General features: G+C 38.6%; 1 protein-coding gene across 4 annotated transcripts in view; it reads right to left on the bottom strand.

Annotated features, from left to right (window-relative positions):
- Window positions 1-15,770, bottom strand: part of LYST (lysosomal trafficking regulator) — a 237,139-nt gene that overhangs the window by 13,867 nt on the left and 207,502 nt on the right. For all 4 annotated transcript variants that reach the window (XM_037821569.1, XM_037821587.1, XM_037821577.1 and 1 more), the window contains one exon: window positions 3,702-3,800. In XM_037821569.1, the coding sequence (XP_037677497.1) occupies window positions 3,702-3,800 (99 nt within the window). The remainder of the gene's footprint in view (window positions 1-3,701; window positions 3,801-15,770) is intronic.

Genomic DNA, 15,770 nt, shown 5'->3' on the forward strand with positions numbered 1-15,770 from the left:
GAAGACGGCTCTACAGCCTGCAAGGAGAAACATTTAAAAGGGGATGCCACCGGAGGCAAGGTTGCCAGTTGGAAGACCAATGCAGTCACCCAGGCAGGACACGGTGAAGGGCTGAATTGGGATAACGGAAATGGGGACATCTGGAGAAAAGAGGTTTGACTCATTTCCATTTATCTTGCCAGGGAATCATTGTGATGTGTTAATCCAAAATTCATGTTTTAATTATGGAAAATTCTCAGTCATTGTCTCTTCAAGTTCTGCCTTTCTCTCATTCTGTCTTTTTATAACTGTTAGTAATAAGTTGGACCTGCTCATTCTACCTTTCATACCCTTTCTCCTTTCATTTTTTCTCTTTATCTTTCTCTGTTACAGTCTATATAATTTTTTTTTTTTTCCAGGTCTGGCTTCCAGCTCATTATTTGTGTAATCTGCTATTCAACCTTAGGCCATTACAACTAAGCAGCTGTATGACTTGGGCAAGTTCCTTTATCTATGTTTCAATATTCTTATCTGAAAATGAGGATAACAATAAAGCTTATATCAAATATGAATTATACATTTGAATATGTAAAAAGCTTAGAATAATGCCTGAAACAAAGTAAGCAGTTGAGAAACATCAGCTATTTTTTTATTATTTTATTTCTAGAAGTTCTATTTGATTTTGTTCACATCTACATTGTTGTTCTTTAGAGTCCAATTTTTAAAGGAAGTAAATGCCTCTAATTCATTGATTACAGGCATCAGTGACTCAACATCAAAACTAAAATAAGATTAGTGTTCTATTTGATAAGTTAAAAGTCTGTTTCTAAGGCAAAGATTTTCCTGTTTTAGACTTTTCTCCTACTGACCACTATCATTCACATTTATTAAAGAGCATGTTAGATAGAACATAAGACTATGATTTATTGACCTAGTCTCCACATTTTACTCTGAATGTGATTATTTATGGGGTAAACAAAATATATGGCCCCTGTAGTGGTTGTTGATAATTTTATACAATCTGTACTTTAAAATGATTGCAAAAGTTAGTGTTACTTACACATTTCATTGAAGGATCAGAAAATAATTTCTAGAGGGTAGAACAAGAATCTTGTGCTGGCCTCCTTTTTAAAATTGTACTTGAATGAACCGATACAACCTTGGATAATCTCTTGCATATTCTTCTATCACCACCAATTTAGAGACTAGAAATGTAGGTGTTCACTTACATGAAGATAATGTGGTGATACTATTTAATTAGTGAAAGAATGACTGAAGAGTAACTATTTTAAAATCAGTTCTCATTTTCAGAAGACATTATTCTTTAACACTTAAATGGCTTATAGATAAGAATCCCAGGTAACAAGTCAACTCATTCACAGTTACCCAGAATGCGTTTTAGAAGACTTTATCTTGGAGTTTCAACAGATCCCCTAGATCTCACTCAAAGTTAGATATGCTTTACTAGCTAAGGAAGGTATTATATACGAGCCCCTAGAAAAGATTTTCAAACAATTATTTTGGCCACATTCAACATGGCACTTTTGGGGCCTTTCTACTGACTGCGTTAAAGCTGACTCAGAGGAGAATGACTACTTTAAAACCATAGCAGTTAGTGGGTTGGGAAAGCTGTAGAACAGAAATGAGTGGACAGGAGGTGCCTCCCACTGTCCCCAACTTTAGTTTGGCTTTAGGGATGTCCAAACAGTGAGACGTTCCTGAGAAGAAGCACTATCAACTACAATAACGACAACAACATCTACATAAATCCAAGTAATCTCTCACATCAAACTGACAAAACCACACAGCGAAGGTTCCTTCTTGACCCTGTTTATATAATAACGGTTAATCTCATGACTTGATTACCTAATACTTAGAAGAAAAATAAAGCTTCTAAAAGTCAGCTGTAAAGTCTGCTTTCAGGCAAATATATGTCTGAGGAAAGATAAGCAACAGACATCTCCACAAGCCTACCATGACTTCAAAACTAAAAGAAGCCTGTGTCTCACTCTATCCAAATCACAATAGCTGCACCCTTGATCTGGTATAATCAAAGCTATGCTGTGCACAATTACTCCTATACCAACAGCTTTTTTTTCAAACTTCTACTGCACATTGTGTTAGTGCACAATTAAAACTTTCAATTGCAGGGAGATCAGAATTGAGGAAAACTAAGAATGCTGTTCAAAGCATTGGGAAAAATTAGCAAGAGAACATAAAAAGCAAAAGATGAAGGCAGTTTTAAAAAGGTGTCCATGTCATGGTGCAAAATGACCTGAGTACACAAGCAGATAACTGGCTTAGCAGCAGCGATTAGGACCTATTTGTAGGAAAAAAAGGAAACAGAAGGATGAGCTCAGATGAAAGGGAATGGCAGCAGTGAATATCAGAGATGTTCTAAAATTAAAATCCATTTTAGGCCTTTGGGAGTAAGAAGGGGAAGAAAGGAGATATTCTAAAAGTTAGGATACTTTTCTGCTTAGACACCTTGGCGTTCCTTTTATTGCATACTGTAAGAAACTTACTATTGGATCAATCTACTTTTCCTACCCTGTTTTTGCCAATCCTCCATGCTATACTCTGGTCACATAAAAGTATTTGCCATCCCCAAACATTCCAATGCCTTGGATTCCTTGCCATTTTGAAAGCTGTTCCCTCTCTCTGAAATGTTCTTCATTCTTTGTTCCACTTAGTAAATACATAAAATGATCCTTTAAGAGCCAACTCAAGTATAACTTTTCAAGCTCCCTGATATCTGGTTCTTCCCTCTTCTGTGCTCCTGTAACCTCAGTATGAACCTTTCTTAGAGCACACACTTCACTGTTCGGCAAAAATTTGCATATGCCTGCCTCCTGCCAATTCGGCTCTGAGACGGCAATATTATTATGGTCACATTTATACCTGAGGTAACATGACACAGAACTTTAGCAAAGAAAGGTTTAAAAGGTAATGGATGGAAAAGGAAGGACCTTACAATTATCCTATGCTAGGAATACAGGTTTCACCCAGTAAAATATATTTAATAAATATAACAGAGAAAATTATAATAGAAAAAAAAGCTCAGAAAAAGTTCTAGATTAGAATGGTAATTACTGAGTTATCACCCTAAACTGCACCACAGGTGGCTGACTGAAGAAAGGAAGAACAATAAATGAAAAGAAGCATTGCACAATGTCTTCCTCACTTTACTATGCTACTTTATGATTTAACTCGCAGATCATGGAAGTTAGTGAATGGCTAAAATAAAACAAAAAAATTTTTTTTTTAGTAAATGGTAGAATCAAGACACAGATTACTTGGATTTTGCTGTCATTTAATTATAGAAATGTTGAACACTGAAGGGTTCTAGAAATGAAAGAATCTTATGTTTCAGTCCTAGGCATTCAAGTCAGAACTGAAGAATCCAGACAAGCACCAAAATGTAACAAAAAACCAAAGCAAAAAAAACAGGTCATAACTCAAAATACTATCTGTATCTGAAATCAAGAAACAAGACTTTTATATTTATTTTCAATGTTTTTCATGATTCTTATAAACCAAAACTTACAGTGTTGCCTATGTGACCTTTCATATTTTAAGAGTGAACACAAAAGGAAACATTAGTGTACAAAATACTTATATTAAAAATTAATCATACAAAATGAATTACGTTTTATAAAGGTTTTCTTGCCCTTACTGACATGGAAATCCAAACTTATCCATGAAGTGAGTCCAGAACCTACCGTGCTGCTTGTAAATCTGTTTGTGTAGGCTGTGATGACACCACATTTGCTCCCAGTAAACAACTGGCAACTGTCAGGTACCCAAGCACAACTAGTTACCTATGAAAAAAAAAAACAAATCAAAGATTATTGCATTTTAAAAGTGTAAGAAATTCTTCTATTTTTCTGACAACCATTTTAAAAAAATGTAATGTATGATCACAAAATTTAAGGTAAATATTTTAACTGAAATGATTAGAAAGGCGCCAGGTAAAATAATAGAGTATTCTGTAACTTTAAGCCAGATGTATAAAAGCTGTTTCAACATTAGAATGTATTATAATGCATTGTCTATGATTTTACACTTTTCTTTATATATATATTCTTGTGGCCATTTTTCCTCAGAAATTTAACAAAATAATCCAGGATTGACTAGACATAAGGTATTATGTGTGAGTGTATGTGTGTGTGTAAAACACACATTTACCTGCTTTGTATTTTTCTTTTATTTCTTTTTTTCTTTTTCTTTTTTTGTTTTGGTTGGAAATGAGGGTATATATGAATAGAGCTATTGCTTCTTTAGAAAAACTCTAAAGATTGTTAAGTAGGAGAAGGAAAGATAAAAGCGAAGAAAAAAGGCTGGGATTATTCCTCTGGTACAAAATCCTTCAGTCCTACCCATGTGCACAGAATAAAACATGGTACTGTTCAAGTTCGGAGCAGTTGTCCCTCTGCCTGACTCCTTTTGGCGCTAGCTGACTCAGAGGCCATTTCCCACAGCAGCCGTTCCCCAACTGCTTTGGGGCCCTTGGGCCCACTGCTCGGCTTACCTCTCCCCAGTTGGTAATACCCCCACACTTCACTAGGAAGAGGGAGGCCATCAGCCTTTGAGTGCTTCTTTTTCCTTTCTTTGCAACGCAGAATGTCTGCTCCAGATTTAGATGAAGTGCCTCTTTGTTTCCAAGGCCAGCTCTGTCCTATTCCCAAGAACCCTGTCCTCTCTCCCTCTCTCATAGTTTTAAATTGTCTTTTACTTGCTTCTTCCCCTGGACCTTCAAATGTGTTCAAGTCTCTGCTACCTTAGAAAAATGACTTTCTGTGACCCTGGTTGCTCTTAACTCTTGGTCAAGCATCAGGGTCCACTGGATCCAATTTTAGGTTTTGAGTTTCTTTTTGGAACATTTCCAATTATTTGTAAAGATTGATACTACATAATTTTTATTCTTAGAGTTCTTCCAGCAAAGAGCAAATGTACTTATTTTATATACATATATAACTCCACTGAATCCTTTTATACACCTAAGTTACATTATAGGATTTTAATGATCTTATTTTTCTTATATCTTGAAACATTTTGGTATTTCATCATCCTAGGAATTATTTCACCATCTTTCAAGAAAGTGTAAAAGAAAACTGAAGACACCATCTCTGAGCCTGCTTTTAGTTTTCACTGAATGCAGTTAAGAATTCAGAGATTTTAATTTTCTACCAATAATAGCAAAGAGAAGAAAACTGGCAGAGGAAGATGTTTCACAATTTTGAGACCAATCAGAAGATGAATGAAAAGTAACAGCAGGACTCTAGATTGCAACGATGATGATGAAACTGATCCTATAAGTGAAATCCCACTTTCATGACATCCTAGGTGAATTTTCTTAAACTCAAAAACTAATGAGTGGGGTGAGGGGGCAACATGGCGGACTGGTAAGCTGTATGTTTTAGGTTACTCCTCCAGGAAAGTAGGTAGAAAGCAAGGAACTGCGTGGACTGGACACCACAAAGCAATCTGACTTTGGGCATACTTCATACAACACTCATGAAAACATGGAACTGCTGAGATCAGCGAAATCTGTAAGTTTTTGTGGCCAGGGGACCCGCGCCCCTCCCTGCCAGGCTCAGTCCCGTGGAAGGAGGGGCTGTCAGCTCCGGGAAGGAGAAGGGAGAACTGCAGTGGCAGCCGTTATCAGAAACTCATTCTACTGATCCAAACTCCAACCATAGATAGACTGAGACCAGACACCAGAGAATCTGAGAGCAGCCAGCCCAGCAGAGAGGAGACAGGCATAGAAAAAAACAACACGAAAAACTCCAAAATAAAAGCGGAGGATTTTTGGAGTTCTGGTGAACATAGAAAGGGGAAGGGCAGAGCCCAGGCCCTCAGGCTCATATGCAAATCCCGAAGAAAAGCTGATCTCTCTGCCCTGTGGACCTTTCCTTACTGGCCCTAATTGCTTTGTCTTTTAGCATTTCAATAACCCATTAGATCTCTGAGGAGGGCTCTTTTTTTAATCCTTTTTTCTTTTTCTAAAACAATTACTCTAAGGAGCCCAATACAGAAAGCTTCAAAGACTTGCAATTTGGGCAGGACAAGACAAGAGCAGAACTAAGAGAGCTCTGAGACAAAAGGCAATAATCCAGTGGCTGAGAAAATTCACTAAACACCACAACTTCCCAAGAAAAGGGGGGTGTCCGCTCACAGCCATCATCCTGGTGGACAGGAGACACTCCTGCCCATCGCCAGCCCCATAGCCCAGAGCTGCCCCAGACAACCCAGTGTGACGGAAGCGCTTAAAATAACAGGCACACACCACAAAACTGGGCGTGGACATTAGCCTTCCCTGCAACCTCAGCTGATTGTCCCAGAGTTGGGAAGGTGGAGCAGTGTGAATTAACAAAGCCCCATTCAGCCATCATTTCAGCAGATTCGGAGCCTCCCTACACAGCCCAGCAGCCCAGAACTGCCCTGGGGGGACGGCACTCACCTGTGACATAGCACAGTCATCCCTCAACAGAGGACCTGGGGTGCACAGCCTGGAAGAAGGGCCCACTTGCAAGTCTCAGGAGCCATACACCAATACCAAGGACTTGTGGGTCAGTGGCAGAGACAAACTGTGGCAGGACTGAACTGAAAGATTAGACTATTGCAGCAGCTTTAAAACTCTAGGATCACCAGGGAGATTTGATTGTTAGAGCCACCCCCACTCCCTGACTGCCCAGAAACATGCCCCATATACAGGGCAGGCACCACCAACTACACAAGCAAGCTTGGTACACCAACTGGACCCCACAAGACTCACTCCCCCACTCACCAAAAAGGCTAAGCAGGGGAGAACTGGCTTGTGGAGAACAGGTGGCTCGTGGACGCCACCTGCTGGTTAGTTAGAGAAAGTGTACTCCACGAAGCTGTAGATCTGATAAATTAGAGATAAGGACTTTAATTGGTCTACAAACCCTAAAAGAACCCTATCAAGTTCAGCAAATGCCACGAGGCCAAAAACAACAGAAAATTATAAAGCATATGAAAAAACCAGACGATATGGATAATCCAAGCCCAAGCACCCAAATGAAAAGATCAGAAGAGACACAGCACCTAGAGCAGCTACTCAAAGAACTAAAGATGAACAATGAGACCATAGTACGGGATACAAAGGAGATCAAGAAGACCCTAGAAGAGCATAAAGAAGACACTGCAAGACTAAATAAGAAAATGATTGCTCTTATGGAAATTAAAGAAACTGTTGACCAAATTAAAAAGATTCTGGACACTCATAGTACAAAACTAGAGGAACTTGAACAACGAATCAGTGACCTGGAAGATGACAGAATGGAAAATGAAAGCATAAAAGAAAGAATGGGGAAAAAAATTGAAAAAATAGAAATGGATCTCAGGGATATGATAGATGATATGAAACGTCCGAATATAAGACTCATTGGTGTTCCAGAAGGGGAAGAAAACGGTAAAGGTCTAGGAAGAGTATTCAAAGAAATTGTTGGGGAAAACTTCCCAAATCTTCTAAACAACATAAATACACAAATCATAAATGCTCAGCGAACTCCAAATAGAATAAATCCAAATAAACCCACTCCGAGACATATTCTGATCACACTGTCAAACACAGAAGAGAAGGAGCAAGTTCTGAAAGCAGCAAGAGAAAAGCAATTCACCACATACAAAGGAAACAGCATAAGACTAAATAGTGACTACTCAGCAGCCACCATGGAGGCAAGAAGGCAGTGGCACGATATATTTAAAATTCTGTGTGAGAAAAATTTCCAGCCAAGAATACTTTATCCAGCAAAGCTGTCCTTCAAATTTGAGGGAGAGCTTAAATTTTTCACAGACAAACAAATGCTGAGAGAATTTGCTAACAAGAGACCTGCCCTACTGGAGATACTAAAGGGAGCCCTACAGACAGAGAAACAAAGAAAGGACAGAGAGACTTGGAGAAAGGTTCAGTACTAAAGAGATTCGGTATGGGTATGATAAAGGATATTAATAGAGAGAGGGGAAAAATATAACAAACATAAACCAAAGGATAAGATGGCTGATTCAAGAAATGCCTTCACGGTTATAATGTTGAACGTAAATGGATTAAACTCCCCAATTAAAAGATATAGATACGCAGAATGGATCAAAAAAAATGAACCATCAATATGTTGCATACAAGAGACTCATCTTAGACACAGGGACACAAAGAAATTGAAAGTGAAAGGATGGAAAAAAATATTTCATGCAAGCTACAGCCAAAAGAAAGCAGGTGTAGCAATATTAATCTCAGATAAAATAGACTTTAAATGCAGGGATGTTTTGACAGACAAAGAAGGCCACTGCATACTAATAAAAGGGGCAATTCAACAAGAAGAAATGAGAGAAACACTGGCAAAACTAAAGGAAGCAATTGATGTTTCCACAATAATTGTGGGAGACTTCAACACATCACTCTCTCCTATAGATAGATCAACCAGACAGAAGACCAACAAGGAAACTGAACACCTAAACAATCTGATAAATGAATTAGATTTAACAGACATATACAGGACATTACATCCCAAATCACCAGGATACACATACTTTTCTAGTGCTCATGGAACTTTCTCCAGAATAGATCATATGCTGGGACATAAAACAAGCCTCAATAAATTTAAAAAGATTGAAATTATTCAAAGCACATTCTCTGACCACAATGGAATACAATTAGAAGTCAATAACCATCAGAGACTTAGAAAATTCACAAATACCTGGAGGGTAAACAACACACTCCTAAACAATCAGTGCGTTAAACAAGAAATAGCAAGAGAAATTGCTAAATATATAGAGACGAATGGAAATGAGAACACAACATACCAAAACCTATGGGATGCAGCAAAAGCAGTGCTGAGGGGGAAATTTATAGCACTAAACGTATATATTAAAAAGGAAGAAAGAGCCAAAATCAAAGAACTAATGGATCAACTGAAGAAGCTAGAAAATGAACAGCAAACCAATCCTAAACCAAGTAGAAGAAAAGAAATAACAAGGATTAAAGCAGAAATAAATGACATAGAGAACAAAAAAACAATAGAGAGGATAAATATCACCAAAAGTTGGTTCTTTGAGAAGATCAACAAGATTGACAAGCCCCTAGCTAGACTGACAAAATCAAAAAAAGAGAGAAGACCCATATAAACAAAATAATGAATGAAAAAGGTGACATAACTGCAGATCCTGAAGAAATTAAAAAAATTATAAGAGGATATTATGAACAACTGTATGGCAACAAACTGGATAATGTAGAAGAAATGGACAATTTCCGGGAAACATATGAACAACCTAGACTGACCAGAGAAGAAATAGAAGACCTCAGCCAACCCATCACAAGCAAAGAGATCCAATCAGTCATCAAAAATCTTCCCACAAATAAATGCCCAGGGCCAGATGGCTTCACAGGGGAATTCTACCAAACTTTCCAGAAAGAACTGACACCAATCTTACTCAAACTCTTTCAAAACATTGAAGAAAATGGAACACTACCTAACTCATTTTATGAGGCTAACATCAATCTAATACCAAAACCAGGCAAAGATGCTACAAAAAAGGAAAACTACCGGCCAATCTCCCTAATGAATATAGATGCAAAAATCCTCAACAAAATACTTGCAATTCGAATCCAAAGACACATTAAAAAAATCATACACCATGACCAAGTGGGGTTCATTCCAGGCATGCAAGGATGGTTCAACATAAGAAAATCAATCAATGTATTACAACACATTAACAAGTCCAAAGGGAAAAATCAAATGATCATCTCAATAGATGCTGAAAAAGCATTTGACAAAATCCAACATCCCTTTTTGATAAAAACACTTCAAAAGGTAGGAATTGAAGGAAACTTCCTCAACATGATAAAGAGCATATATGAAAAACCCACAGCCAGCATAGTACTCAATGGTGAGAGACTGAAAGCCTTCCCTCTAAGATCAGGAACAAGACAAGGATGCCCGCTGTCACCACTGTTATTCAACATTGTGCTGGAAGTGCTAGCCAGGGCAATCCGGCAAGACAAAGAAATAAAAGGCATCCGAATTGGAAAAGAAGAAGTAAAACTGTCATTGTTTGCAGACGATATGATCTTATATCTAGAAAACCCTGAGAAATCGACGATACAGCTACTAGAGCTAATAAACAAATTTAGCAAAGTAGCGGGATACAAGATTAATGCACGTAAGTCAGTAATGTTTCTATATGCTAGAAATGAACAATCTGAAGAGACACTCAAGAAAAAGATACCATTTTCAATAGCAACTAAAAAAATCAAGTACCTAGGAATAAACTTAACCAAAGATGTAAAAGACCTATACAAAGAAAACTACATAACTCTACTAAAAGAAATAGAAGGGGACCTTAAAAGATGGAAAAATATTCCATGTTCATGGATAGGAAGGCTAAATGTCATTAAGATGTCAATTCTACCCAAACTCATCTACAGATTCAATGCAATCCCAATCAAAATTCCAACAACCTACTTTGCAGACTTGGAAAAGCTAGTTATCAAATTTATTTGGAAAGGGAAGATGCCTCGAATTGCTAAAGACACTCTAAAAAAGAAAAACGAAGTGGGAGGACTTACACTGCCTGACTTTGAAGCTTATTATAAAGCCACAGTTGTCAAAACAGCATGGTACTGGCACAAAGACAGACATATAGATCAATGGAATCGAATTGAGAATTCAGACATAGACCCTGAGATCTATGGCCGACTGATCTTTGATAAGGCCCCCAAAGTCACTGAACTGAGCCATAATGGTCTTTTCAACAAATGGGGCTGGGAGAGTTGGATATCCATATCCAAAAGAATGAAAGAGGACCCCTACCTCACCCCTTACACAAAAATTAACTCAAAATGGACCAAAGATGTCAATATAAAAGAAAGTACCATAAAACTCCTAGAAGATAATGTAGGAAAACATCTTCAAGACCTTGTATTAGGCGGCCACTTCCTAGACTTTACACCCAAAGCACAAGCAACAAAAGAGAAAACAGATAAATGGGAACTCCTCAAGCTTAGAAGTTTCTGCACCTCAAAGGAATTTCTCAAAAAGGTAAAGAGGCAGCCAACTCAATGGGAAAAAAATTTTGGAAACCATGTATCTGACAAAAGACTGATATCTTGCATATATAAAGAAATCCTACAACTCAATGACAATAGTACAGACAGCCCAATTATAAAATGGGCAAAAGATATGAAAAGACAGTTCTCTGAAGAGGAAATACAAATGGCCAAGAAACACATGAAAAAATGTTCAGCTTCACTAGCTATTAGAGAGATGCAAATTAAGACCACAATGAGATACCATCTCACACCAATTAGAATGGCTGCCATTAAACAAACAGGAAACTACAAATGCTGGAGGGGATGTGGAGAAATTGGAACTCTTATTCATTGTTGGTGGGACTGTATAATGGTTCAGCCACTCTGGAAGTCAGTCTGGCAGTTCCTTAGAAAACTAGATATAGAGTTACCATTCGATCCAGCGATTGCACTTCTTGGTATATATCCGGAAGATCGGAAAGCAGTGACACGAACAGATATCTGCACGCCAATGTTCATAGCAGCATTATTCACAATTGCCAAGAGATGGAAACAACCCAAATGTCCTTCAACAGATGAGTGGATAAATAAAATGTGGTATATACACACGATGGAATACTACGCGGCAGTAAGAAGGAACGATCTCGTGAAACATATGACAACATGGATGAACCTTGAAGACATAATGCTGAGCGAAATAAGCCAGGCACAAAACGAGAAATATTATATGCTACCACTAATGTGAACTTTGAAAAATGTAAAACAAATGGTTTATAATGTAGAATGTAGGGGAACTAGCAATAGAGAGCAATTAAGGAAGGGGGAACAATAATCCAAGAAGAATAAATAAGCTATTTAACGTTCTGGGGATGCCCAGGAATGACTATGGTCTGTTAATTTCTGATGGATATAGTAGGAACAAGTTCACAGAAAGGTTGCTATATTAGGTAACTTTCTTGGGGTAAAGTAGGAACATGTTGGAAGTTAAGCAGTTATCTTAGGTTAGTTGTCTTTTTCTTACTCCCTTGTTATGGTCTCTTTGAAATGTTCTTTTATTGTATGTTTGTTTTCTTTTTAACTTTTTTTTCATACAGTTGATTTAAAAAAGAAGGGAAAGTTAAAAAAAAAAAAAGAAAAACAAGGAAAAAACGATGTAGTGCCCCCTTGAGGAGCCTGTGGAGAATGCAGGGGTATTGGCCTACCCCACCTCGATGGTTGCTAACATGACCACAGGCATAGGGGACTGGTGGTTTGATGGGTTGAGCCCTCTACCATAGGTTCTACCCTTGGGAAGACGGTTGCTGCAAAGGAGAGGCTAGGCCTCCCTATGGTTGTGCCTAAGAGCCTCCTCCCGAATGCCTCTTTGTTGCTCAGATGTGGCCCTCTCTCTCTGGCTAAACCAACTTGAAAGGTGAAATCACTGCCCTCCCCCCTACGTGGGATCAGACACCCAGGGGAGTGAATCTCCCTGGCAACGTGGAATATGACTCCCGGGATGGAATGTAGACCTGGCATCGTGGGACAGAGAACATCTTCTTGACCAAAAGGGGGATGTGAAAGGAAATGAAATAAGCTTCAGTGGCAGAGAGATTCCAAAAGGAGCCGAGAGGTCATTCTGGTGGGCACTCTTACGCACACTTTAGACAACCCTTTTTAGGTTCTAAAGAATTGGGGTAGCTGGTGGTGGATACCTGAAACTATCAAACTACAACCCAGAACCCATGTATCTCGAAGACAGTTGTATAAAAATGTAGCTTATGAGGGGTGACAATGGGATTGGGAAAGCCGTAAGGACCAAACTCCACTTTGTCTAGTTTATGGATGGATGAGTAGAAAAATAGGGGAAGGAAACAAACAGACAAAGGTACCCAGTGTTCTTTTTCACTTCAATTGCTCTTTTTCACTCTAATTATTATTCTTGTTATTCTTGTGTGTGTGCTAATGAAGGTGTCAGGGATTGATTTAGGTGATGAATGTACAACTATGTAATGGTACTGTAAACAACCGAAAGTACGATTTGTTTTGTATGACTGCGTGGTATATGAATATATCTCAATAAAATGAAGATTTAAAAAAAAAAAAAAAAAAGAAAACAAGCACGGGTTTACCAGAATCACATTTTCCTTGCTGGAAAGAAGTTACAAGGCAACAATACAGAACATTTACTCTGCATTCCGCTGTGTCTTCCGTCAACCCCCAGGGGCTGTTGCTCAGCAGGGCTTCCTGTTCTGAGGGAGCACTGCCCTGGAGACGGTGCTCCAGGGAGGGCTGGGCACCGAGGAGGAGGACGGAGATAGACCCCATCGGGGCAGGCAGCCCCTGTGTCTGCAGTGGGTGAAGGGCTCTGGTCGCCTCTGCCCGGCACATAGACCCACCGGCCTAGCAAACAGGCTTGGACCCTAAAAGGTGTAGTTTTGTTTATGCTATCCTTTTACGAGAGTTCACCTTATGTATTGATTTTTCTGTTGGAGGCTTCCAGAACAGCGATCACTGGGAAGTAATTTTCTCCGAATGTCTCCGTTGCTGTTATGCAAACTGGTGGCAGCAAGGAGAACCTCTTTGCTCTTAGAGAGGATGCAACAGTGCCTGTGTGGCTGGTGGGACCCCTTAGGATATGGAGCTTGGAGCTTTAGGAAGGGGGAGAACCACTTTACATAAGGAGCCACACACTTTGGGAGGCAAGAGACTACAGATATTAAACGCTGAGAAAATCTGGTCGAGTGGCCCAGTGTACTGGTATGAATCTATTATGTACCCCTCAAAAGCCATGTTCTTTTAATCCAATCTTGTGGATGCAGACTCATTAGGGGTGGGATCTTTTGATTAAGTTGTTTTCATGGAGATATGACCCACCCAATTGTGGGTGAGACCTTTTGATTAGATTATTTTCATGGAGATGTGACCCTGCCCATTCAAGGTGGGTCTTGAATAGTTTACTACCCTTAAGAGAGCTCAGGGGGTGACACATACCTAGATGCTTGGAGATGCAGACAGAAGACATTTGTAGATACTAAGCTAAGAGATGAAGCCCAGAGTTTGCCCTGGAGAAGCTGAGAGAGGACCCCAGATACTTATAGAGAAATGCCCTTGGAGAACAAGCAAGGATGCACAGGAGCTGAGAGAGAGAAGCTAAGAGAGACAGAAGCCCAGAGACATTCTGGAGAAAGCCATTTTGAAACAAGAAGCCAGGAGCAAAGGACCAGCAGACGCCACCCACGTGCCTCCCCAGCTGACAGAAGGGTTCTGGACACCATCGGCCTTTCTTCAGTGAAGGTATCATCTTGTTGATGCCTTAGTTTGGACACTTTTATGGCCTTAGAACTGTAAATTTGTAACCTAATAAATCCACTTTTAAAAAGCCAAAAAACAAAAACAAACAAACAAACAAACAAAAAAACTAATGAGTGAACAATATGCTTCTTTTTTTTTTTTTTTTTTTTTTTTACAATATGCTTCTAAGGACAAAATTGAAATGTGGCATTCATTAGCTATTTGATAGGAAGTACTTTATCATGCAATATTTTGCTGTAAGAATCTGGCCCACCCAGATTTTGCTAAAAGGATTTATGACAGTATATTTTCATCTTTTATGATAGTTGTGTGCCAAACTTTACATGATACAAATAATTTTGCAATATTTATACTCTTATTAAAATTCCTAGTAAGATCATATTTCACTATCTCTTTATCCTTTATTCTCATGTCTGTAATTTGCTGGTAAAATAGTTTAAAAAAAACAGGAATACTGAAGATTAAGCAAATAGATCATTGCTCTCTTTTTTTTTTCCACTGCCAAAGATACCACCAAAATTAGTTTCCTCCATTTCTAAAGGGTTCAGGAAATGGGAATACATTTTAGGACACATGAATAGGCAGGAGAAGCTATGCAGGTAATGGAGATCAAAAAATGTTAAAAAGATCTTCCCATGGAAATACAGTCAAAGAAAGGTTTTGCATACAACATAGAACCTGTAAAAGTTGTGGCATAAATACATTTATATGGTGCTTTATAGTTTAAAAAGCACTTTCACAAACATTGGAAACATTTTTACAATGGTCCTGTGAGAGAATACTGTGAGTACCATTGTCCTAGTTTTAAAGATGAGGAAAGAAACTCAGGTTTGAAAAGGTTAAGCTAGTTGCCCAAGGCTACACAGTAAATAACAAAGTCAGGAATTAATCCAGATCTAGGACTTCAGACCCAATGTGCTTTCCACTACATCAGGATACCTGAAGATCTGGTCCATATAGGAAAAGATGGTACAATGGTTATGGAAAATGGCATAGTGACAAAAGGTAAGTAAACAGAGAAGAGAAAACAATGCTGATGTTGTTTCAAACACTGGGCCATTATTTTCTTCAAACATTAGGCCCTAAGGTGAACCTGAGCAAGAGATTATGATAATGATACTCTTGAAACAATGGGTGGAAAGCAAATTTTGAAGGCAGAATAAGAACAGTGGTAGTTTAGATCAGAAGTGTGGAGTGCCGTGATTTGCAAATACCAAAATGCTGGAATGGCTTTATAAATGGATAAGGGGAAGATTCTGTAAGAAGTGAGAGATGCTTCATAGAAAAGTCCTAGATTGTTTTGAAGAGACTGTTGGTAGAAATATAGACAATAAAGATACTTCCGATGAGGTTTTATACAGAAATGATACATGTCATTGCAAACTGGAGAAAAAGTGATCCTTGTTTTAAAGTGGCAGAGAATTTGGCAAAACTGAGTCCTGATATCAGA

The sequence above is a fragment of the Choloepus didactylus genome, chromosome 2 (assembly GCF_015220235.1).
Source record: "Choloepus didactylus isolate mChoDid1 chromosome 2, mChoDid1.pri, whole genome shotgun sequence".
NCBI classification, from domain to species: Eukaryota; Metazoa; Chordata; class Mammalia; order Pilosa; family Megalonychidae; genus Choloepus; species Choloepus didactylus.